General features: G+C 32.7%; 1 protein-coding gene and 3 non-coding genes across 4 annotated transcripts in view; all 4 read left to right on the forward strand.

Annotated features, from left to right (window-relative positions):
- The first annotated feature begins 1,307 nt into the window (after positions 1-1,307).
- Positions 1,308-27,135, forward strand: part of Gad1 (glutamate decarboxylase) — a 41,662-nt gene continuing 15,834 nt past the window's right edge. Inside the window, exons 1-2 of the mRNA XM_088034013.1 lie at positions 1,308-1,432; positions 21,825-22,061. Of these exons, the coding sequence (XP_087890139.1) occupies positions 1,375-1,432; positions 21,825-22,061 (295 nt within the window). The 5' untranslated portion in view covers positions 1,308-1,374. The remainder of the gene's footprint in view (positions 1,433-21,824; positions 22,062-27,135) is intronic.
- TRNAH-GUG (transfer RNA histidin (anticodon GUG)) lies at positions 15,249-15,320 on the forward strand. The gene has a single exon. It is a non-coding gene; the product is annotated as a tRNA-His (tRNA).
- Positions 16,899-16,970, forward strand: TRNAH-GUG (transfer RNA histidin (anticodon GUG)). The gene has a single exon. It is a non-coding gene; the product is annotated as a tRNA-His (tRNA).
- On the forward strand, positions 20,126-20,197 carry TRNAH-GUG (transfer RNA histidin (anticodon GUG)). Its single transcript has one exon. It is a non-coding gene; the product is annotated as a tRNA-His (tRNA).

A 27,135-nucleotide genomic window follows, 5' to 3' on the forward strand; every position in this document is an offset into this window, starting at 1 on the left:
GGGTGAATGAAGTGACTTGTGAAATTTTGGTGTAAACGTAGTTTGCCACTGCGCTGTCAAAATTTTAAAAACCAACTTGATAAAACAACGTTTTTTTCGCAAGTTTTAAACGCAATTTGCATTAGATTTAAAATAAAAACTCAAATATTTTTGTTACAGTTATGTTGAAAAAAAATTGAATTCGAGAATATTTCCGCAAAAACTCAAAAATCGCTAAAAAATTATACTTCTTAGACGTCGCGACGCCAAACAAACCGTGATAAACATAGCTATTTGTGTACCAAGGCCAAAAAGTGGCTCCTTTTTGGCCGAGCCTTTTTTTAATGGCCGAGGGCAAAATGTCACTTTTTGGCCGTGTTACACACAAGATTTTTTAGGCGACATCTTTATATTTACAAGTTAATTAATTTATTTATTTATGATTTATTGATTTAATCAATTATAACAACTGAATAATTGTAAATATTTATAAATCCTTTAGAAAAGATCATATTTTCCATATTTACATTTGCAGTTTCAGCACGTGTAGTTTCACAATTTGTATGAATTAGGTTTAATGTGTCTTTTAATGTTGTTGCAGGAGCACTGCTAGACATGTTCATTTTCAATAATTCAACACGTCTTTGTTGCACTTTGCAGCAGTTTGTCGATTTGATTTTACCCAAATAATTATAAAATTGAGGGTAATATCGGTATCTTGACGTAATATGCAAAACTATGGATAGATGGCGCCACCATAGATCGGCCGAAAATGTTTGCGGCCAGAAAAGACTCACTTTTAGGCCGCTTTTAAGGCCTAAAAATTTCATTTTCAGTTTAAGTCGCCTAAAACAAATTTTTGCGTCAGCTTCTAGAGCTTTGTCAACTGTGAACGTGTGCAATTTTTCAAAATTGTAACTTTAAAATTAAAGACGATTTTAGGGGTGGACACAAGCGTTGCCGGTAGTAAAAAATAATAATGTTATTCATTCATTCTTGCATGTGGGTTACCAGCATTAAAGACATATTTTTAAACCAAACAACATTCTCTTAACAATGTACTCTGAATGAATCCTAAAAGAAAATATATCGTAATCCCTCGCTCTAACGTGTTTAAACCCACGCACGTAGATCCTAGATGTACCGAATTTGTAGAAATCCGGTCTACACCAGCTGAGAAAAGAAGCCCAAAGGAAAATCTATAGGAAGATTTTAACACCCCCACAAAATTCCCGAGCTTTCGTTCCAAGCTCCACCCCAGAAGACGTGCCTCCTACATGCTGACGTCAAATTGCGCGCGCCATCCTCGAAATAGGTCACCTAGTGTGACCTTTGGAACGGGCTTTCGGGCAAGCTTTAGACGCCGTACAGCTTCCAGAAGCTCCAGCCTTCGTCATGGCCAATACTTCAAATTACAAACTCAGTGCAGCTACTGGTCAACTCAAATACAATGGTAAGTGTGAAAATTTTCAACGTTTTTTCGTTTTGATAACATTGGAATTTTGACTGATTTTAATTTCCATAATGTCGGTGGTGATGCTGTCGTTATGTTGAATTTTAATTAAGAGAACATCTGCGCGCCAGCAATTAGCACTTAATGACACAATAGCGGGTTCAATCAGTGTCGGCCTTACTATGAGAGTGATTTTTAGTTTCTGGGTCCATGGGCGTATAAATTACATTGTAACGTCGTTTGGTTCATTCTAATTAGAAAATTTTCAAACCATATTAGACACTGACGATTCAAAATGCCATTTACACAAAAGAGAAAATCTCCAATTATAATGAATACAGATTTAAATTAAATCTTGCATGTTTTTTTGCCGAAATTTTGAAAAAAATTCAATTGATTAGAATTACTCCTATTATTATTTAAAAAAATTTCAAGAGACATGTAAAGATATAATTTCTCATCTACGACATTGAAATGTCAAATATCGTCAATTATGGCAGCAGTATATTACTTTTGTAAACACTCAGAATGTTACGAATCTTCTAATTAACCTTTTTGGTTTTGCTACTTTTTATTTAAGCAATTCTATGTAATTTAATTTTTTTCTGCTCTCCCAAAACTCCAAATAAAGTTCGATTAAAAGTAAATTATGCTTTAGTAGATTCTTAATTTTTGGATCCAATAATATTAGAGCATTACTCCAAAATTCCGAATAAAAAAACAGATATTTTAAATTTCCCGCTTAAAATTCCAAAGGTGGTGCTGAAAATTGAATAGCTGTCAGTCCTTTATGTCACTTTATATCCAAACAAACCTGCCTCCAGTAAAAACAGAGGTTAGTTTCGATGCAAAGTGATGACACCGTGACAGATAAAACTTCAAAATTTCCAGGGAAAAATTCCCGTGTTTAGATTCGATTTTTAAATTAATTGTACCCGAATAACAAACAAGTAAGTTGTTCAAGGTGTTTATAAATGTTTTTAGCATCAAGGGTGGCTCAGGAATTCCTGTCCATTCGCTATTTTGCCGCTTTGTTTTCATAATGAATATAACTATATCGAAAATTATCGAAAAACCACGTTTCAGTTAAGGTTGTGTGTCTAATATTATGATTTTCATGTTTTAAAAACTTACTTTGCTCTATGATTGAGGTTAACTACAAATGTCAGTTGAAAAATCAAAACCCACATTTGTATTAAGCGGCAAATTTCTTTGACATTTCATAGCCACCCTTGATGCTAGAAACCACCTTGTAGTTTCACGATTCAAAATTCATGCAGCAAATAGGTAAATAGCAGTGGCATTTTATTTTTTCAAGAGAGCAGATGTAACTTTATCAAAAAGGAACAATTTAGCCGAATTTACAAAACATTTTGTCGCTCATCCTGTAAAAAATGAAAATTTGCGTGTTCGATCGGCACCATTGACTTTTCCAATATCCACGTTCTTCCGTGACTTTAAAATGCAAAAATTCCATTAGCGCAAGTGCTAAAAGTAAACGAATTTAAATTAATTCTTGCTTATCACAACCCCCCAGTGTATATATTTGGCGTTAGCACCCTTATTTGCGAACAGTCGCTTACCCCTGTGAGCATATTGTCTACTGCTCTCTGCAGAGTTAGGTCCCTTGTCGTGTGTCGCTTCCAGGGTGCATAAATGATTAATTAGACGGTTTAAACATCAATTAAAGGATAAAGTGCGGTCTGATTGCACCTGTGCCCACATCCCCAATTTCTGTTTATTTAAACCAATCCAGATAGGATTATACAATTTTGGTTTTGCTCTCATTCAGTGTCCATCAAACGTGGATTTATGGTAAAGCAGGTGTTACTAGTTCGGGATGAAACAAAAAGCTTAATGACTTTTCTCTCTCCGAGATGAAAATCCTACTCGGATATTTCAAACAATGGAATTGGCGAACTGGAAATGGTGAAGGTCTTGGTAATGGCAATCTGATGATGAGTTTTAATACGGGTGCTTTTTTTCCTTTGCTTTTGTATCCACGTGGTAATAAATGCAAGGAAAATGTTTGGTTTGGAAGTCATTAAGCTATAGGGTTATCTGCGAAAAACGTGCGTCTCGGTAAGCTCGAAACTCATTTAGTACAGACATCTGCAAATGGTTTTCAGATAGGTAGATTAAAGCTTCTGCCTGGAAAATTATTAATTACTTTGTGCGAACTTATTCTTTGATGTTTAAATGCACAAAGATAAAAAAGGTGTCAAAGTAAAAAAGCTTTATTATTTTAAATCATGCGTTTAGACACAGTGAATATAAATGTTTCTAGCATCAAGAGTAGTTTTGGAATTTCCGTCATGCTCTATACAGGCTGTCCCAGAACTCATGACCCAGAGAGCAAGGGAGGTTGCCGGCAGCAATACAGATGGTAAATTTTAAAGCAAAAATTGCCTAAGTTTAATACAAGGTGTTTATAAATGTTTCTAGCATCAAGTGTGGCTTTGGAATTCCTGTCGTACACTATTTTGCCGCTCTGTTTTCATAGTGAATATAACTATCAGGAAAATTACTTATAAAGTTACTTACTTCAACGACGTTTTAGTTACGGTTTTGTGCCCAAATTATCGATTTTCAAGTTTTAAACCACAACTAAAACAGTTTATTTCTCAAAAATTACTTTGCTTCATGTTTGAGGTTAACTACAAATGTCAGTTGAAAAATCTAAGTCCACATTTGTAATAAGCGGCACATTTCTTTGACGTCTCATAGCCACCCTTGATGCTAGAAACATTTATAAACACGTTGTAGTATTCGAGAAAGGATAAAAAATTAACAACTAATCCCGGAGGCTTATTCTAGAGATGGAGTAAAATTTCCTAGGCAACGAGAGTGTAATGTTCACCTGACCAATGGACGATAGTGTCCATAGTTAACGATTTTCAAATTCTGTTCAGCTTTCAGATTGGCCACCGTTTTTTGGTCTTAACTTGATTATTTTTGGAGCTAGAACATTTTTGTTTCGAAATTTTGGTTCAGAATTGTTGCCTTCATAAGCCTATTTTTGAAGTAATTTGGTAAAATTTCGTTTGTTAATCAAAATTGAGTGGCTAGAAAAACGCTAATCTGTCTTATTTATGGAGCCAACTTGAATTATAGATTCTTATTGAACGCAGAATTCACGCAGAATGCAAAAGTATCGCTCTAAAGTATCAAAAATTCTATAGTCGATTCAAACGATAAAAAATTTAATTCTTCGGTTTTAGACCGTCCCTCGCAAACTACTTGTTCTACCCATATGAAATTTAGGCAGAGGAGAGATTTCGAGCTGTTCTTTTAATTGATATACAATTCAAAAGCATTAAATGTCGTTTTTGCTCTGAAAAAGTTTCTTGAAAATCGCCACAAAAACACTCTCTGAAATCTATTTCTGTTAATATCTAGCTTACCTACTTGTAGAGCAAACTTAAATTATTGGTATTCATTTAACGCTGAATTACACGAATAATCCAAAAGTGTGTTCATTTTTGCCGTACGTCAATAAACGTCCGACGAAAATTTTTAAGTTTTGGAAATATTGGGTGCGATTTTGGTTCTCCTAACGATAATTATCGGTGCCGAGCATTTCGTTTGGTTACTTTTTGGTTTTCACCAACCGTAAAAATTGATGCGCTGTTGCCACATATTATTCGAGATGACGATAATTTCACACTTGTTTTCTACCGATCCAAAATTTTTAAAAAACATGCAAAATGGTTCGAATTGATGTTGTCTAAGGCACTACGAAGTAAATGAGTAAATCTGCCCCTTGGTCTGAACGGAACAAAACCATAAGAAAGCCTTTAGAACATTATAACCAAATATTTTCTTGACAGTTCATACCATAGAACATGTATTTCCTATTTGACTTTTGTCCAAGTCAATGTACAAGTCAATGACGTCATCCTAGTTGACAGTACTGACGCTATAGTTTTCGTTACTTACGCAGCTATTATCGGTACTGCAACAAAAAACTTCTCGGCAGCCTGAACCCAGACGATAAGATGTTTTCGGTAGTACATAACCTCAACAGTTTGTTTACTCACTACGAAAGACAAGCAACATTACAAATTAACGTTTATTAACATAATTCAATTGAGAAATGCGACGATGGCTAAATGCAGGAATGTATTATATTTATTTCTAAGGTTAGTTTTTCATTATTTAGATGAAACATGAAGAACATTGTGTGTAAAAAATTAACTGGACAGCGAAGACTGATTTTTCTTTCCTTTTTGATGGATTGTTCCAAAATCTTACATTAATGTCCATACAAAGGAGTTTGCAACTTGTTTTATGTTTGGAATAATTATAAAATGGAAACATTTTTATTCAAGGCGTTGGTGTCCATTTGAAACCAAAAGATTTAGAAGCCAGACTTGCTAAGTCTAGTAAAAACCAACAACTCTGAACAGTTTCATATGCCAATTTTGTGCAAGAAAAAAATTCTACGTTCAGTTTATGAACAGTAGAACTAGCGAGGTTTGGAATTGAATTGATAATGTGAGTGGGCAAGAGAATAAATAATCAAATAGTTACCAACAAAATAAAAGAAAATATATAATTCAAAACTTTGCAATAGAATGATAATATCAGCCTCAACGTCGTGGTTAACACTTCGATCATCTTGTATTGCATCTTTTTCAAAATTATTTATTAGAACCGCACAACAACGGTTCAATACAATATAATATAGAATAATACAATACAATAGAATATATCTTAAACCTTTGGAGAATCTGCTGTGGATTAAAACAGTGTCAAAAGGTAGGAGATTAACAAATAGCCAAATGAGGCATCAAGCACTTCTACTTGCGAGCGGTTAGCTTTCTGATCAAAAACATTGGTAACTTCCATTTTACAGTTTGTGATCACTTAGGAAGGTGAGGCTCATTATAGATTACACCTAAATTGGTAATATGGTATTAAATTTCGTTTTTGAATTGATTTGTGAAAATATCTATAAATATTAATCTAGCCAAAAAATTCTTTAAAATTAGTACAACTATCTGAAGTGCAATTCAATTGTTCTCCTGTTAGAACGATTTTTAAGTTTATCATTAGAAACAATTTTAAATTTGGGCGTTTGGGATTTCCAAATTTCTTTTTTGTGTTGTTCATTATGTATTTTTGACATGCTTCCTGGAATCTTTCTAAAGGCTAGGAGTAACCATAAGTTATACCTCTTATGTAGAATACCGCATTGGGTATAATTAAACCCATAGAACAGATTAAACCAGATAAAAGTCATCACACGTCCTCCAAGAGAAGGTAAATTTAATACAATTACAAAATATTGTACGACGAAGATTACCGAGTACATCGGGTCATCTGGAGATGTTCCAGTTCGCGTGAATATCGCATGTAAAATGAGTGGAACTGAAACTGAAAATAATGAGCCTCATGCGATATATTCTAAACAACAAACTGAAGTCTATTTTTTTTCAAGGGTTATGATTATAATAAGTGATCATTAATGTTAAAATTTATATACAAAAGTATAATAATAAATTTAGTATGATTTTAAATTTGCCAGATACAAAAGTGGTGAGGCGCAGTCTAATTTGCCTCATATGGCGAGTCGCCACTGGTATGTGCGGAGTCAGGTCAGGTTCTCACATGACATCAAGTTATTCATTGTGTCTTTAAAAAATTCACTAAACTGAAATAGAAATGTTATCTATTATCTATTTTCTAAAATGAGATGTTTTTTACTATTCGTAGGGAAGATTGAATGTATCAACTATTACGGAGTTGCCTTTTAAACGATTCCTGACTTAACCCTTCTATTCCCCGTTCTTGCGAAAGGAATAAAATTAAGCCAAATTGCACATGTTTTAAAAAGAGTAACACACTTGACCAAACTTGAACCGGAATCGGAAGATTGGCGATAAATCCTTGTTAAAATCAAACCTGAGGATCGAAGTTTTCGTAAATGTTAAGTAACACCCAAGAGATACTTCTCTTCGTTACTCATTACCGGCATATAACAGTTAAAAAACTATCAGGCCAACTTTTGTAACGGGGGACGTCAGAAATCGAAAAAAATACACTGCTTCGTGCGATGGTTCACAAAAACAAATATTGTTATCATTATAAAAAGGCTTCTTGAAGGTTTAAATTGCAGATTGACATGCTCTGCGACACTTGTTAGGTTAGATATTAACTTTTCAAAATACACTTGAAGTTAGCGTTTAACAAAAAGATGTGGCAACAGCGCTTGACGTGTTATAGGGAGAACCAAATTACCAACCTCAATGAGATCTCTGAAAAATTACTAACAAAAATATTTATTTATCGTTTGAGAGCCAAAACGGCATGCATTGTGTTAAGGCAGACTTAATTCATAGAATAGTGTCGCTCTTTTGGCAAAATTTCGTCCACGGGACCGGTAAAACAGAGAAATAAAATGGTCACGTGATGTAAACAAACGAAATGCTCGGTACCGATAATTATCGTTAGAGAACCAAAATCGCACCCATTATAACTACGACAGATAGAGAGATGCGGTTTTTGCCACCGTTTTTCTTGCATTTTATTTGCTAAGCGGGACATATTTTTTACGCATTAGATATCTTAAAAATCTTAAATTCGATCATCAATTTAATTGTTGTTCTGTCCATTTTTGTTGTTGCTCATTTTTTCTTTATTTTCATGTTCAATACCCACCTAAATGTATTTAAATAATTGGAAAAACTTCAAAAGTGGACGAAAATATAAGCTTACTTACTTACAACTAACTCACTGTATGTCATCTTATGGGAATAACCCTGTACATAAGTTATTTTGCTATTCACGATAGTTTGTTCACCTTTAAATCGTCGAGTGACACACTCGATATAAATATTTTTTTTAACTCAAAGTTTATCGAATTTTTTTATTCTATAGAAAATTATTGACTGACTAAAAGTTTTAAAGAAATTTGAAACTTGAAAAAACTTGAGTACAGCTGAGATGTCCAGAAACTTTTGTGTTTATGGATATTTTAATTCCAAACATTTTAAGTAAAATTTAAGTTTTAGTTTGAGAATAGTAAAAACTAAAAAAATGCAAATCTAAAACATGAAATTGTACTTCAAGTTACTTCAAGTTACTTCAGCCTTTCTTTCCTACGCCAGAAAGAAAATTTTTCAGAGATTCCACAAATTGATATAGGTATGTACTAAGGTCCCCTTTATCAGGAAGACAAATATTAAAATAAATTAGCTAGTTTAAAAGAGAATGTGGATAAACAACTAATATTTATCAAACAAGCTTTGCAAACTGATCTCTATTCTCTATCACGAACTCCATAACACGTCTTCGATAACAGGAATTGACAGTTAATTTATCAATAAAACAGTACAGAGATTAAGTCTCGGATAGAAGCATTTGACTGATGGGCTATTAAGAGGGGCTGCAAAAGACTAAATCCACCACAAGGGCGTCTTCCGGGAGCTTTAAGAATACTCCAGGGCTTTCCTTTAAACCCCCGCAATTTTTTATACATTCCGCCACACAATAGCAGTGTCCTAACAACAGTCCTAAAATCACTGACATAAATCAAAATTACAATAAGCAAACAGACATGAGGTATTTCAATTACTAGGAAGACAGTGAATAATTTTCAATTCCCGACATTCCCGGTCTTTCAGATCAAGCCTGACTGACTGGGGATCGAATCCGGTAACATCTGTTCGAAGAGGCGCTGCTGAGGGGTAGAATATTGCGAAAATGTTTCGCCGGACAGTGGTGTAGCAAGAAGGGATTCACTCTTTTTTAATCACAACGATTTCAGACCATAAAAAAGGGATATAATAGCACACAAGCTTTAATTGATTTCGTCTTGTTTTTGTAGATAAATTTTCCAGACGGTTGAACTGGAAATTGAAAGTAAATTTTGCAAAATTTGTTTAGTCACTCTGAAACTGAATTAGGATGGACGTTGTTAAATAAACTTTTCTTGATTTTTAGTTGATGTTACGAAGAATTAGCTGCCTAACGAGCCGCCTATGTCGCGCGCCCCCATCTGCAGCCAAGAATGCTAACCATGGAGGGAAGTTTAGGTTTAATTAAAAGTCCCATGGGCCCTTTTTCAGCGCTTATACATCCAAACTATGTGCAACAATGTGCACTTGTGCCTTTCAAATATTTTTTGCATTATTCAGATCCCTCCTTCAACGGTTCAGTGATATTTTATTTTATTCTGATGCCTCATAGGTAATCCATATATTTCAAGAGAATTTTACGAACGTCAGTTTTCACTTTCTTGAAAGCGATAGTGTTATTAATGAGATTTTTGCCAGCAATCGTATTCTCCAGAGAGTTTTACCGCAAAAGACAGCCCTAATACCGGTAATTCCACACTAAATAAACTGGGGAAGTGGGATTACACTTGAAAAATTGTAGCAGCTTTCCTCCAATTATCCAAACAAGTAAACCATTCCTTCTAGAGGGAAAATAGCTCATTTCCTAGAGCTGGACGATAGACAAGACGTTCGAGGAAAGAAAAATGGAAATTGAATGTCTAGAATGATTAAAATAAAAGTTTAATTCAGGATTTTATGTACCGTCTGCATGGAAAATGTGTAGTCATTTTCATTTTATTACTTTTTAAGACAAAGAAAAGCTGTCCAAAGTCAAGTTCGCAGATCCAAAGCGGCTTTAATTGAATTATTTTAATTATACATACAAGGTGTTTATAAATGTTTCTAGCATCCAAGGGTGGCTATGATATGTCAAAGAAATTTGCCACTCATTACAAATGTGGGTTTTGATTTTTTAACTGACATTTGCAATTAACCTCCAACATAGAGAAAAATAAGTTTTGAGAAATAAACTGTTCTAGTTGTGGTTTAACAACTGAAAATCAAAAACTTGGACACAAAACTGTAACTGAAACGTCATTGACGTAAGTAACATTATAAAGAATTTTCAAGATAGTTATATTCACTATGAAAACAAAGCGGCAAAGTAGTGCACGACAGGAATTCCAGAGCCACACTTGATGCTAGAAACATTTATGAACACCTTGTATTATAGTTCGTACAGTGAGAGTTTGAATGACAGGAAAGTCACTAAATCTACGCAATAAAAAGTGTAGCATACGCGCGAAATTTAAAATGACAAAATAACCCCAGGGCTGCGTTCATAAAATCACTCTGTGTAAAATGTGACACAAAAGCGTTCATAAAATCTACATTTTATAATATCAACCAGCTTCTCCCGCATCAATGATTTTGGTCAAATTCCTAAATCGGAAAAGAAGCACAAGATCTATCTAATGGCCAAATTTGAGATCGATCGTACTATTAGGAAAAATGAAAATAAACTTTTTGAGACTTTGATCGACCATAACTCAGTTATTTGTTGTCGAATCTAAATTTAAATCCCAGATTTGGAATCTACGGAAAATTCTGCATACACTGGTGTATAATAACACAAGTTTACTCGAAAAAATAAGGGAGATGTCGATATCAGAAGTTTGGCATAGTTTTAGTCATAAATTTACAAAAATTTGCAAATTTCGACTTTTGAAAAATCTATGAACTATTTCTTATGTAAAAACTCGCGAGAAAAACGATGGCGCAAACCGCATCTTAATATCTGTAATAGTTTCTGAGATACTGAGCACGAATTGTTTTGAACCTTCAAAAATTTGGCACTCTAGCGACAACCCAAAATTTCAAACGGCCATAACTCAGTTATTTGTTGATTAAAATTAAAAATTCTTATGTTTTTGGATTCAGCGTGACATTCTGCGTAAAATGAGCCCAGATTTGTTGAGATTGCTTAATAAATAAACGAGGCATTGGCCAAAAACTATTTTGAAGACGTCATTTTTGGGTGATTTTGAATCAAAGTTTTTAAAGTGAAAACGACGTTTAATAGCTTTGAATTATACATCAGTCGGAAGAGGAGCTCAAAATCTATCTACTGGCCCAATTTGAGATCTATCGGACAAATAGTTTACGAATTATGGCCAAAAATAAAAAAAATGAAAAATTTTCATCGTTTGAGTCGGAATTTTTTTTCGCGAAAAATCGACTATCAAATTTTGGGCTTTTGAGAACATGTCCCAACGTAAAATGAGCCGAGAAAGAGAATGGCAACAACCGCATCTCAATATCTCAAATAGTTTCCGAGATATTTAACTTTAAAAATTACGAAAAATGAGGAATAATGAAAATCAACTTTCCGAAACTTTGATCGGCCATAACTCAGTTTTTTGTTGTCGAATCTGAATTTAAATCCCAGATTTGGAATCTGCGGAAAATTCTGCGTACACTGATGTACAATAACTTAAGTTTGCTCTTAAAAATAAGCGAAATATCGATATCAAAAGTTTGCCATAGTTCTAGTCATGAATTTTTGCGAAAATTTGCAACTTTCGACTATTGGAAAATCTAAAAACTATTTCTTATGTAAAAAATCGCGAGAAAAACGATGGCGCAAACCGCATCTCAAAATCTGAAATAGTTTCCGAGATATCGAGCACTAATTGTTTCAAACCTTCAAAAATTTAGCCCTCTGGCGACAACCCAAAATTTCAAACGGCCATAACTCTGTTATTTGTTGACAAAAATTGAAAATTCTCATGTTTTTGAATTCAGCGTGGAATTCTGCGTAAAATGAGACCCAAATTTGTTGAATTTGCTTAATAAATAAACGAGGTATCGGCCAAAAACTGTTTTGGAAACATCATTTTAGGGTGATTTTTAATCAATGGTTTCAAAATGAAAACGACGTTTAATAGCATTGAATTATACATCAGTCGAAAGAGGAGCTCAAAATCTATCTAGTGGCCAAATTTGAGATCTATCGGACAAATAGTTTACAAGCTATGGCCAAAAATCAAAAAAATGAGAAATTTTCATCGTTTGAGTCGTAATTTTTTTTTCGTGAAAAATCGACTTTTGAATTTTGGGCTTTTGAGAACATGTTCTAACGTAAAATGAGCCGAGAAAAAGAATGGCGCAAACCGCATCTCAATATCTCAAATAGTTTCCGAGATATTTAACTTTGAAAATTACGAAAAATGAGGAAAAATGAAAATCAACTTTCCGAAACTTTGATCGGCCATAACTCAGTTATCTGTCGTCGGATCTAAATTTAAATCCCAGATTTGGAATCTGCGTATTATTCTGCGTACAATGATGTATAATAACTCAAGTTTACTCTAAAAAATAAGCGAGATATCGATATCGGAAATTTGGCATAGTTTTAGTCATGAATTTTCGCGAAAATTGCGTTTTGTATGTAGGTGATGTACCTATTTGTCGAACATTTAAATAACCACGGAAACCGTGTATAAACGCAACAACACTCTGGCGAATCTCACATCACTCTGACGTCACACGCTCCAACAGACGTCTCACTTTATGAACACACCTCAGTTACTGACAACCTTGTCAACCCATTTCGCGTAGGAATTTAGTGTTTTTGGTTTTTTTAGTTTTTTAGTTTTTGCAGCATAATTTGCTACCAACCTATATGTCAACCGGATATACTATACCTATACTTATTTGTCAGTTTCTGGCAATTTTTTCTGACATTTTTTTCAAATAGTAGGTGCATAGTTTCAACTTTACGAAAAAATCCAACATACTACTGTAGACTTTCGATAATTTGAACCTCGATTATTTGAATTTTTCACTAATTTGAAGTTTTTTCCCGGTCCCCTCAATTTCTTGAAATTGAAAAATTTCAATGTATTTTGGTCACCTCGTAAATTTGAAGTAAAATTGAGAACTTTTTTCCCGCCAACACTGTACAATTTGAAATTTTCTCTTCCGAATTCTCGTTCTTCTTCTGAAAAAGCCATTCTTAAAAATTCCATTGTAGCTTTAAAATCAAATTTTACAATTTTTTTGAATTGTCTTTTAATAAAAGATTCTAGGAAGTTTCGTCGTAACAAAAATATGTTTTTCTCCAAACGTCACAAAAAGTCACTATTTTTTAGTCGTTTTTAGACAGTAAAGTAGACAATTTCGTTATAAGTAATGAAAAGCACTCGTTGACATGGAAACACTTTTGCTGCCTAGGCAGAAAAAGTACTTTTTGTGACGGTTACTATTTGAGACTTACATTTTGTATGGCACTTAACTTTGAAACTCTTTGAAACCAATATTTTTCACAGTAAATGTCATCAATGACAACTACATGCATAGCCATCCATGTTTTTAGTTCAATTTGCGTTCACTCATTGTCGGTCGTGGAACTGAATTTAACCTTTGGAGAAAAAGTAGTATTTGTTATTTGGCCAAAAAGGGGCTTTGCTGTCTCGCAATTGTGCATACGCTACGCTTCGCCTCGCTACTGCAATTTAATTTCTCGACAAAAAGTACCACTTTTCTGCCGTATAACAAAATCTACTATTCTCCAAAACTGCTTACAAAACAATTACACTCTCTTCTCTGATTGGTTTGTTAATTCTGATTATTGTCTGTTTGCCTTTAAACTCTCGTTTATTTTGAACTCTCGACAGTTTGAATTTTTTCCAAGGTCCCTTAAGTTCAAATTATCGAGAGTCTACTGTAATATGTAAATATAACAACTTTCCTGCTTTCCAATACTACGGCATTAGAATGACGTTATTCTAAATTGCAGCTCATTGCTATCAGTCCACTCTCCTGTGTAAATTTTCGAAAATTTTTGGGTGTAAATTAGTCTTTCAATTGCTTAGGGAGAAAATTAGGGGCAAATTAAATGTAGCGATTTTTGAGGTTAATACGTTGTCAAAATGTGTTGCAAAAGAAAGATTTTAATAGAGATTTAACAAGGTTTGGTAACATGAAATAATTTCCATCACAGTTTGATAGAATCACAATAGTTCCGTAACCCAAACCCGTCACAGAATGCCAATATTCTACATTGGTCTTAGAAAAAATTGTATCAAAAACTCGTTTCAGCGACCAATTAAAGCGCTCGTATCTGAATTTCGGATTATTTTAGAACATACAAGGTGTTTATAAATGTTTCAAGCATCAAGGCTATGAAATGTCAAAGAAATTTGCCGCTCATTACAAATGCGGGTTTCGATTTTTCAACTGACATTTGCAGTTAACCTCAAACATGGAGCAAAGTAAGTTTTGAGAAATAAACTGTTCTATAGTTTGTACGGTGAGAGATTGAATGACAGAAAAGTCACTAAATCTACGCGATAAAAAGTGTACCAAACGCGCGAAATTTAAAATAACAAAATAACCCCAGTTACTGACAACCCTGTCAACCCATTTCGCGTAGGAATTTAGTGTTTTTAGTGTATTTTGTAGCATAATTTGCTACCAACCTATATGTCAACTGTCGAAATATCCCAATCTCTCACCGGATAAACTATAGTTGTGGTTTAAAAACTGAAAATCAAAAACTTGGACACAAAACTGTAACTGAAACTTCGTTGACGTAAGTAACATTGTAAATAATTTTCTAAATAGTTATATTCACTATGAAAACAAAGCGGCAAAATAGTGCATGACAGAAATTCCAGAGTCACCCTTGATGCTAGAAACATTTATAAACACCTTGTACTATTCTAGACCATAAAATCCATTCTGCTTCGAAACTATAATAATATAAGAATTAGCGCCAAATAGTCATATGGAAGTAAATTTCAAACTTTCGTTGTAATGCATAGTAACTCGAACAAAAGATATTCGTGGAACTCTTCCTGAAAAAGCATAAAACTTTAGCCCTCTAATACAAAAACTTTCAGCAACCACCATCTGCGAAGTTCGATTGTTTTGCAATTGCTGACCCACTCTCCTCGCAGCTTTAGAAAGTAAATAGAGCGCAAATTATGTACAATTTTCCAATGTATATTTCTTGGTGAATGTGTTCTTCAGCCGTGATCGTCTAGTGGTTAGGACCCTACGTTGTGGCCGTAGTAACCCAGGTTCGAATCCTGGTCACGGCAAGAGCACTTTTTTATTATAAAAAGACACAATGGAATTTGGTGGAATTTATAGTGACATTACACAACGGAAGGGCTGAAATACCCCGCGTATTGATTTTGGTGGGGTTCACCGCCCACTGAAGCAGATGGCGCCAATGGCGCGAGAGCAAAATGTTTGTATGTTTTAAGTGCAGGGTTTGAAAAATATTTTTTTTATAAATGGCGATACGAGGCTTGAGTATTAGTTGCTTGTTTGATGAGATAGGTGAAATACATTTCCTGGGTGAGATAAGTTTTTTATGATGGGGGTTAGGGGTTGTTATCTGGAAGAGACGTTCATGACTTGGGGCAGAGATTTACGGATAAACTGTCATCAAAATAATATTATGTGCAGAATGATTATGTAAATAAACTTGAAGCTACTTTAGTTTTCACTGTAATTCAGTGTTACACCAAAATTTTTAATTTGGTTTCACCACATTTAATGAAAATAACACTTGTGTCCACCCTTAAAATCGTCTTTAATTTTAAAGTTACAATTTTGAAAGTTTGCATACGCTTATAGTTGACAAAGCTCAAGAAGCTGACGCAAAAATTTGTTTTTTATCACGGTTTGGTTGGCGTCGCGACGTCTAAGAAATATACTTTTTTGCGATTTTCGAGTTTTTCAACATAACTGTGATACAAATATCTGAGTTTTTATTTTAAATCTAATGCAAATTGTGTTTAAAATTTGCGAAAAAAACGTTGTTTTATCAAGTTAGTTTTCAAAGTTCTGACAGCGCAGCGGCAAACTACGTTTACACCAACATTTCACAAGTCACTACATTCACTCTTATAAACGTCAATTTTGATTAACTCGAGCATGTTGCACTTTATGGACACCAGAAATCGTTAATTAACATCGACAAAGCGACAATTTCACCAATTAAGACTTTTGTTACAATCTAAAGCGAGCCAAAGAATAGATGTCATTTGTGACACAAGATGTTGACAGATGGGTGTAAACGTAGTTCCCAATTTTGACGTAATGAAATTGGAAACTAACTTGATAAAACAGCATTTTTTTCTCAAATTTTGAAGACAATTTGCATTGAATCTAAAATGACAACTGAGATATTTTTAACACATTTATGTTGAAAAAAAATTAAATTAGGGGTTGATATCACAAACCTTAACAATTAACTAAAAATTACATTTTTAAGGCGTCGCGACGACAAAACTATCAGTGATAAAAAACAAATTTTTTCTTTAAAATTAAAGACGATTTTGGGGGTGGACACAAATGTTGCCGGACCCTGTATTATTAACCAGATACAAAATTCAGTTTCCTTTATTCGCTTTTTATATCTTCTGAATGAGTTCCTCGCTTGTCGATAACCATAAAAGCAGAAAAATTGTTATAGAAACTTGAATGAACACAGTAGAGAACTGCAGCTACTGTTATAATATAAAATTCCTCTAAAACTCTCTACGTTCGTATTCCATTTGAAACTTGAATGGTTTTAAAACCACCGTCAATCTAGGTTGTAACAAGCAAAGCAGAAAAATAATTGAAGCGATTTTGCAACAAACTTTTATTGATACATGTCTTCACCAGCCGTGATCGTCTAGTGGTTAGGACCCTACGTTGTGGCCGTAGTAACCCAGGTTCGAATCCTGGTCACGGCAAGACATTTTTTTTAGGAAATCTTGTTAGAAATATACAAGCTGGTCCACACATTTTCGACCCCAATATCTTTGTTATTTTGTAAAACAAAGATAACTGATAAGGAAAGATTGATTTGACATTGCAGTTGACATCTTTTTTCTAACTTCTTACTTTTTTATTTGTCTTAATTTAAATCATTTAAAATTAATCTTATCTTATAAAACGGCAATAATAACATTCGTTCGCTAAAAATGAACCGTTTAGCAAGTCCAGTTTCCAACAAAAAGAACAAAAAATCAAATAAGCATTCCAAAAGCTACAAAATTGCTATTCAATTGACGTTTTTGACATTTCTCATTTGAGTTTATTGTCTGATCATGGTTAATTTCAACTTATAGAAGCTTAATTCTGCTCTATTATTATTTGTTATCGCTCAGTTTAAAAAAATAGTATACAGGGTGTCCCAAAACACGTGACCCAGAGAAAAAAGGCTTATGAAGGAAACAATTTTGAACCAAAATTTTCTAGCTCAAAAAATAATCGAGTTAAGACAAAAAAACGGTAGCCAATCCGGAAGCTGAACAGAATTTGAAAATCGGTAACTATGGACACATACTATCGTTCATTGGTCAGACTCTTGTTGCCTAGGAAATTAGGATGACTCCACCTCTAGAATAAGCTTTTGGGATTGGTTGTTAATTTTTTATCCTTTCTCGAATACTATTTAACTTAATCAATTTTTGTTTTAATTTACGATCTGTATTGCTGTCGGCACCCTCCCTTGCTCTCTGGGTCTTGAGTTCTGGGACACCCTGTATATTTTGAGCGAAGTTGTCTATGAAATGTATATGTTGAATATTAATACATTTTCGGGCGTGAACAGATAAAGTGGACACTGAGTACATTGTTAGTTCTTTAGCAACATACTTTTGCCGCAAAACGAAATTTTGGGACACAATTGTATATCTAACTATCAGCATATCGGCTGACCCAAGCAAAAAACACAGTATCTGCTTTTTAAAAAAATGTTTATTAGACCTAGAAATGACCTATTTAAAATGTCTTTCCAAATGATTTTAACATTACACTTCTCATTTAGCTTTTAATCATTTAAAAATCTTCAGATAAATGACCAAAGTAGAGTTCAAATCATTTGTAATTACGTTTTAAATAAGTTATTTTTAGGCCTATTAATTTTTTTTTTAAAACCTGATACTGTGTTTTTGCTTGGGGCAGCCGATATGTACATATTAGCATTAATTTTTAGGTTGTTTAAAGACAGAAAATCACTGAAATTAAAAAGACTTGCAAATAGATAGTAACAAACAAATGATCATAATTAAGGAGTTATTTTTCGAAACTCAATAAATCCATTTCCTAAATTTTAACAAGGGAATAGAAAAAACGATAGTTTGTTCAATTTTCTTTAAATTTACTTGAACTATTTTGGCATAAGAGGGTAACAGAATGTTTTAGCAAGAGGTTTTTCATTGAATAAAAAATCCTCGTTAGATTTACCCAAAATAATCCCAATTTCACATCAAACCCAATGTCAGTCAAAATTGGACTTATTGAGTTTTGAAAAATAACTCCTTAATTATGTCGACAAATTTCGCGGTTAGATTTGGCCTGAGAACTGATTTTAGTCTACAATTTTCCTAATCCTTACAGAGCTAGATTGCCAGAATAGCCTATTTCCGGATTGAAATCAGTTGAAAAATTTTAAAATTTCAATGTTTAAACCGCTCTCTTCTCAAATTCATAATTTTGATAATACGATACCACGACGCACGCCGGTTTCTGATCAACAGTTTATACAAGGTGTTTATAAATGTTTCTAGCATCAAGGGTAGCTCTGGAATTCCTGCCGTGCACAATTTTGCCGCTTTGTTTTCATAGTGAATATAACTATCTTAAAAATTATTTATAATGTTACTTACGTCCATGACGTTTCAGTTACAGTTTTGTGTCCAAGTTTTTGATTTTCAGGTTTTAAACCACTATTAGACCCGTTTTTTTCTCAAAATTTACCTTGCTCCATGTTTGAGGTTAACTGAAAATGTCAGTTGAAAAATTGAAACCCGCATTTGTAATGAGCGGCAAATTTTTTTGACATTTCATAGCCACCCTTGATGCTAGAAACATCTATAAACACCTTGTACCAGAGAACAGAGCGTTTCAACAAAAACATACAGCAAAATACACCCATCAATATGAAGAATAATTTCCTCCAAAAAAGTTAATTTTTGCCTTCTTGAAAAAATCATTACGCTTTAAAACTTGGTAACATTCAATTGATTTGAAAATTTGTAGACAAAACTACAAACAAATTATAAGTTTATTTAGTTATTAGTTTTTAGATTGAATTGTTTTTATAAATATTCAATTGATTTCCATTTGGCGGCATAAGACATAAGACTAATTTATCAAAAGTATGTTGGAGAGATTACTATGACTAAAGTTCTGACTTCTTGTCTTTAGATTAAATTGTTCCAATTTCTTTGAACCACAATTTATCATTATTTGTCATTTTTGTGTCAATTTTAAAAAAAATAAAAAATATAAAAGTCTTCACTTCACCAGGCAAATGACATTTCAAAGTAAATTTTTAAATAACTAAAAAAGTATGACTTTTCCAATTCAATCTTTTTAGACGTTGTTTATTTTATCAGTAATAAAACGAATCTTCCTTTTTACTAAAGGCATTTATACTAAAGTCCAGCTGATTGCTATCAGTCCACTCTCCTGTGTAAATTTTTGAAAATTCTTGGGTGTAAATCAGGCTTTCAATTCATTAGGGAGAAAATTAGGGGAAAATTGAAGGTGGCGATTTTTGTAAGCAATGAGTTCTCTAAGTAAGAATAATTGATGCTTTACTTGAAATAACGACTTTTAATCTTCATTTCTTGCAATCCATATTTTAAATCCGACTTAAAATGTTTAATGACGTCATTTTAAAAATTAAAATTAAAACGACATTCATTTTTAACCGCAATAGCACTTATTTAACGATTATTGCCTACAATTTAGAAAGTAGATTATAGCGTTTAATATTAGAAAGTGTAAAAATGTTGATTTTATCGGTTCGTAATAACGGAAAAATTGTATGAATGCCATTGTAAGTTATAGAACGATAACAGCCGTAGTTTCACGATCGTGCTTAACGTCTTCGATAGCCGTGATCGTCTAGTGGTTAGGACCCTACGTTGTGGCCGTAGTAACCCAGGTTCGAATCCTGGTCACGGCAATGTGCAAACATTGTCACGGTGAAGATATTTTTTATTTTTTTACTATAATAATCATCATTTTTATAATAAACACTTAGGCCCGGTTTATGGCCACAAAATTAGATTAATTAAATCTTTAATTTCGATTAAATCATGTGTGACCAATCAAATATACAGGATGATTTTTTAAAACGGCAGGCGTTGTAGAATTTTTATTTATGAACCAATTTCAAAAATTTTAAAAACAAATTAAATGGTTTTTAATTTACTATAAACTGATGAATTTAGAATTTTTCTAAATGTCTTAGTATCTTTTGGGCGATACTCAACTTTCTTATTTTAAATTGACACCCATATTTTTTTTTTCATAATTTAGAAGATATTAATTTTCTTGATTCAGAAATGTGTAATATGTTCTACTTTTACAAAAAATTTTATAAAAAAAAAATCAAAAATGAAAAAATTTAGGCAATGAAAGTTAATAAAATCTAGGTGCATGGTGTCAATTGTGCAATGAAAAAAACGGGATGGCGTTTCAACAGAATTTTAATTAAATTCGGTAGTTGTTTTTTCTGATTTGTAATTATTATTGTCTTTTGTTATTAATAATTTCAAAAAAAATGCCGATCCTTTCTGTTATTTGCTGCTTTTTGACATTACAATAACGGCATTCTTTTATTTGACACCATGCAATAGATTTTATTAACTTTTATTGCTTATTTTTTTTCAATTTCGATAATTTTTTTAAAAATATTTTTGGTAGAAGTAGAATTAAAAAAAAAAGTATTTTATGCTTAATTTAAAATAAATAAATCTTTAATTAAAACTTTAATATTATGAAGCTGTGTTCTTAAAATCGCAAAAAACAAAAAATAACGAAGAAGTTTTTTATTTTTAATTTTGCAAAAAATGTCAAAGGAATGAAATTTGTTCCTTAAAATTTCAAAATTCAAAATTCAAACCAATTTCCACTATTTGATTGAGCCATTACTTGATTTAGCACATAGTTCAATTCTAACTCGTAATTCTTTAAGACTGTTTCAAATTTTCTCAATTATTGTTAAGGATGCAATTGCATTTTTTTCCAATTTTTTAATACTTACACATTATTGGGTAAATTTTTCTTTAATCTTTAACGCACTATTTGATATTGTGAATCCACAGCTTGCTATTATTTAGACACGATTACAAAATTTAATAAATAAAAATAATAAAAAAAATATTTTAAGGGAATACAAACTAATAATTTTGAAATTATAATTGCAGATTTATCTGTTTTGAAATAAGCAAAAATGTTATTCCTTTGTCATTTTTTTGTAAAATGAAAAATAAACTTTTTTTCCCTCTTGTGAGCTCAATTCGGGAACATACTGTATATAAGATAGACTTTCTATATTGCATATTATCTGCATTAAGTTTACAAAATGTAAGTGATTAGTTTCCAAATACAACTTCAGATTGATTTTTATTTTAAACTATTAATATTGGGAAAAAAGTTGTGGTTAAACAGTTAATCGGAGATGTAAATGAACCCATCGAAATATTTGTATGCCACACCCAACCCAGATTGCTCTAATCACTCGATCCACGACACACAAACCGACTTAGCATATCAATGTAATCCAGTCACTTCCTTCATTTTCGCAGACATTCTCCCATACAAAACACAGAATGCACCAGCAACCACCGAATTCCTTCAAAAAGTCATCGACATCCTTCTGGATTTTGTACGAGCGACCAACGACCGCAACGAAAAAATCCTGGATTTCCACCATCCTGAAGAAATGCAAAACCTACTGGACCTCCAAATTCCTGATAAGGGGGTATCATTACAGCAACTCATCAATGATTGTGCCACTACTCTCAAGTATCAAGTCAAAACAGGTAAGAAATATACTATTTTTTAAGATTTTCTGTGCGTAAACACCCCCATGTAGCAATAAATTCGCGTCTTTATCGAAAGGAAGTGTTGTGGTGGTGTAACTCGAGGGTTCCAAATTGAATGCAATCAGGGTCGTTTTGAGGCGCGAGGAGTGTAATCAAAGGACAATAAGCTGCAGGAGGCAGAACGCGTGCCTCTGAGGATACTCGATACCAAACCGCGGTCGATGGTTGATGAAATCTTTGTTTGCTCTTGGAAACTTGTAATTCAATGATAATTCGTTATCTACCCCAGAGCAGATTGTGGCGAGAATATGAATTAATTTACAGGAGGGGATGCTAAGCTACCCTCGAGGGGCCCACCACAAATCACAGCCGATAACTTTTTTATGTTGATATTTTTAAAGCCACACGACGGATATTCAATACAGAAATGCCGTGGCATTAAAGTGAGGAAAATAGTGGAACTGTAGAACCACAATATTATGGTTTTTGAATTCAAATTAAGCAATAAAGTGACGTTACCATTGTAACAGTTGAAGGCATTCAGGATTTAAATGTGAAGTGGCCTTTAGGTGTGTGCAATATGAAAAATCAAACATAGTGATGCTATAGTTCGTACAGTGAGAGTTTGAATGACAGGAAAGTCACTAAATCTACGCAATAAAAAGTGTACCATACGCGCGAAATTTAAAATAACAAAATAACCCTAGTTACTGTCAACCCTGTCAACCCATTTCGCATAGGAATTTACAAAGATGTTTTAGTATAAATTTTTAGTATTAATACAGGGTGTTAGGTAACATTACGGCCATAAAAAAAGAGGCAGCCGAGGAAAGTAATGTTTCGAAGTTTTTTTCGGGTTTTCTTGAACCGTTTATGAGCTGGAAGGCTTTGAATGTGACCAATCAGAGAACAATTTGCATAAGGTTACAAAAATTCGAATCAGAGTTACTGAAGGAAATTTTTTGTTTGATGTCAAACTGACAGTTCTTATTTTTTATCAGTGGCGTACTTGTTCTATTTTTGTGGACATCACAAATCAAGTTCGTCAAAACGAAAATGTGTTGGGTACAATAAAGGAAACATTGTTGCGTCGTTTACAATTATGTGTTCAACAAGATGGTGGCCATTTTGAACATCTATTGTAGTGTTTTATTGTCTGAATAAAATTGCGTTATTGTTTTCCCTTTTATTGACGCCACTGATTTAAAACTTCAAATGTGACGGGAAAGTGACAAATTATTCGTTTGGTCCGAAAGCTACTTGGATTTCTGTAAAATTGAAAAATTATTTGACGCCATTCTATTGGTCAACTTTAAAGCCTTGGAGCTTTTTAACTAAAACGAAAAAAATAAAATTAATTGCGGATTCCAAGACAGTTTGCCTTCCTTAATTACCCATTAGTCTAGGGCCGTAACGTTACCTAACACCCTGTATACTAAAACATCGTTGGGAATGTAGTGTTTTTAGTGTATTTTGTAGCATAATTTGCTGCCAACCTATATGTCAACTGTCGAAATCTTCCAATCTCTCACGGATATACTATAGTTTATCCGGTGAGAGATTGGGATATTTCGACAGTTGACATATAGGTTGGTAGCAAATTATGCTACAAAATACACTAAAAACACTAAATTCCTACGCGAAATGGGTTGACAGGGTTGTCAGTTTCTGGGGTTATTTTGTTATTTTAAATTTCGCGCGTTTGGTACACTTTTTATCGCGTAGATTTAGTGACTTTTCTGTCATTCAATCTCTCACCGTACAAACTATATAAAAGTCCGATTTACATTTGCTTTTTAATGATCCAAAATGACTCCAAGTGTATCTACAATAGGAATTTTTAACCCAAAAACTGAAAAATTAATGACAACATTTAAGAAGATACAGCCGCGGACACAAAATCTTAGACGTCATTTTTCTGACATTTCAAAAATATGAGTGTAGTCTGGGCATTACTGTCATTGTCATTACTGACGTTTAAAACATTAAAGTATTGACAAGTTGGCAATTCAGAATTGTCATGACTGAAGTATGTAGTAAAGCCGATAAAATTAGAACAGTCTCTTTAGTACAGTGTGGTATGATCTATTATACAGTCAGGTCCAATTTTGGAAACTCTGAAAATTCTAACCATTCTGAAATAAAAAAATTAAACTTTCAAAATTGACAATGCAAAAAAGTAAGGTTACAAATTCTAAGTGGGGTTTTAGACCATATGACAATTAGACGTCAGTTTTCTGTCGTTTCAAAAATTTGACTGTAGTTTATGCATTATTGTCATTGTTATTACTGACGTTTAAAACATCAAAGTATTGACAAGTTGTCAATTCAGAATTCTCATGACTGAAGTATTTAAAGCCGATAAAATTAAAATAGTCTCTTTAGTACAGAGTGGTATGATCAGTACAGTTAGGTACTTACAATATTGAAAACACCGAAAATTCTAACCATTTTGAAATAAAAAAAATTAAAACTGTCAAAATTGACAATGCAGAAAAGTAAGGTTACAAATTCTACAAGGTGTTTATAAATGTTTCTAGCATCAAGGGTGGCTATGAAATGTCAAATAAATTTGCCGCTCTTTACAAATGTGAGTTTAGATTTTTCAACTGACATTTGTAGTTAACCTCAATCATTGAACAAAGTTAGTTTTGAAAACAAACTGTTCAAGTTGTGGTTTGAAGCCTGGAAAATCTAAAATTTTGACACAAAACCGTAACTGAAAAGTCGTAGACGTAAGTGACATTTGAAATAATTGTGAACATAGTTATATTCACTGTGAAAACAAAGCGGCAAATTAGCGCATGACAGGAATTCCAAAGCCCCCCTTGATGCTAGAAACATTTATAAACACCTTGTAATTATACAGGGTGATTTTTTAAAAACGGCAGGCGTTGTAGAATTTTTATTTATGAACCGATTTCAAAAATTAAAAAAGCAAATTAAATGGTTTTTAATTTACTATAAACTGATGAATTTAGAATTTTTCTAAATGTCTTAGTATCTTTTGGGCGATACTCAACTTTCTTGACACCCATATTTTTTTTTATAATTTAGAAGATATTACTTTTCTTGATTCAGAAATGTGTAACATGTTCTACTTTTACAAAAAATATTTTAAAAAAATATATTAAAAATGAAAAAATTTAGGCAATAAAAGTTAATAAAATCTAGGTGCGTGGTGTCAAATAACACAATATCGTTATTGTAATCGTCAATTTTGACATTACAATAACGGTATTCTTTTATTTGACACCATGCACCTAGATTTTATTAACTTTTATTGCTTTTTTTTCAATTTTGATAATTTAAAAAAAAATATTTTTGGTAAAAGTAGAACATATTACACATTTCTGAATCAAGAAAATTAATATCTTCCAAATTATGAAAAAAAAAATATGGGTTCCAATTTAAAATAAGAAAGTTGAGTATCGCCCAAAAGATACTAAGACATTTAGAAAAATTTTAAAATCATCAGATAATAGTAAATTAAAAACCGTTTAATTTGTTTTTTAAATTTTTGAAATCGGTTCGTAAATAAAAATTTTACAACGCCTGCCGTTTTTAAAAAATCACCCTGTATTTAGGTACATATATATTGTTGACCACAAAGGACAATTCAATTATATTGTAACATTTTTTATTCACGCAACAATTTACTAAACACGAATCGTAAAATCCGTAATGTGAAATTGACCAAAAATTTGACAGGAAACAGACTAATTAGTTCTTCCAACTCTTTAAAAACAAAATTTCCTACTTTGAGTTCTCTTATAAAGCCGTTTTTTTTTTTTAAACCCCAACATCACAATCTTCCCCTGCATTACAACCGGCAACGTTGCCTAGGGAGATTTTTGGTGAGAAAATAATTGTCAAATTTTTGACATTTCTGAAAATTAGGCTCTGTTATAACCTTTTGGATTGCAAATCAAAGGATTTAATAGTGAAAAGACAGCCTGAAAAGCCGTTTTGTGTAATCAAAATGTCAATTAGGCATCTAACCTATTGGATTTTATCACCAAAAAGTCAATATGGACAGCCCCTAGCAATTTTTATCAGAAACAGTTGGCAGCAAAACGTTTGACCTTCAAGAAATTCTGACATGCGTAAAATCTAATCGTCCTGCACAAGTTAACCAATCCTAGTTAAATCCTTATTTAAATCTCTCTTTTGCAACTAACCTTTGATTAATTATTAAGTAATGAGATTTTTGGATACACCAAACTTTGACAACGTGTTAACCTCAAAAATTGGACTCCAAATTGAGTACTCTAATGGACCTATTAAAGCGGCAAATTCGAAAAAATTAATTAATGTTGCAACTCACTATGACTCTGGTAGGTAATATGGGTGTTGCAGCGTCTTTGAATTAGAAGCAGTAATAATTAAATTATAAATACATACATTATCATGAAGATGCAAATCTGCAGTACCGTTACAGAACTAAATGTTAACATTTTTTTTGAATTTTTGAAAATTGGTGTTTTGAAATCTAAGCAAAGTACTAAACAACACCTTTGTCTCAATAACTTCGTATCACGTATAATTTTTTTGTTATGTAAAATTAAAAAAACGTAATAAATATAGAAAAAATATTGTTAACATACCTTTATTCAGATTTATTTATAATATTAACCTCTTTATGGCTATAAATATATTCTTAGTTTCCTCCTCTTTTAGAACTTTTCAGATATTATTTATCAATCCAAGATTATTTAGAATTCAACAAGTTTTCTAAGTTCCACTTCACTAAATTTATTTATTTTATTATTCTTTAAATTTAAATATGATTAAATTTTTTCCTAATTTGCAATTTCAAATCGCACATATTTTACACATTTGTACAAAACTTACTAGATCATCCATCTTTTTTAAATTCGTTTACATTCTCTATTTGGAGTTTATCTTCATTTGCTTTAGATAAAGTTCCTCGAAATTTTTGAGTATTTGTATCTTAATTTTTCTAATAATATTTATATACATGCTGTCCGGAAAGTCGCGCGCCACCGTGATACTGTATTATCGGACCATGCCATAGATCACCGGAAAAATGTTAAAACAAAATCCATCT

Source organism: Gnatocerus cornutus, chromosome 1, assembly GCF_029298725.1.
Source record: "Gnatocerus cornutus isolate USDA-ARS CGAHR chromosome 1, icGnaCorn1.1, whole genome shotgun sequence".
Taxonomy (NCBI): domain Eukaryota; kingdom Metazoa; phylum Arthropoda; class Insecta; order Coleoptera; family Tenebrionidae; genus Gnatocerus; species Gnatocerus cornutus.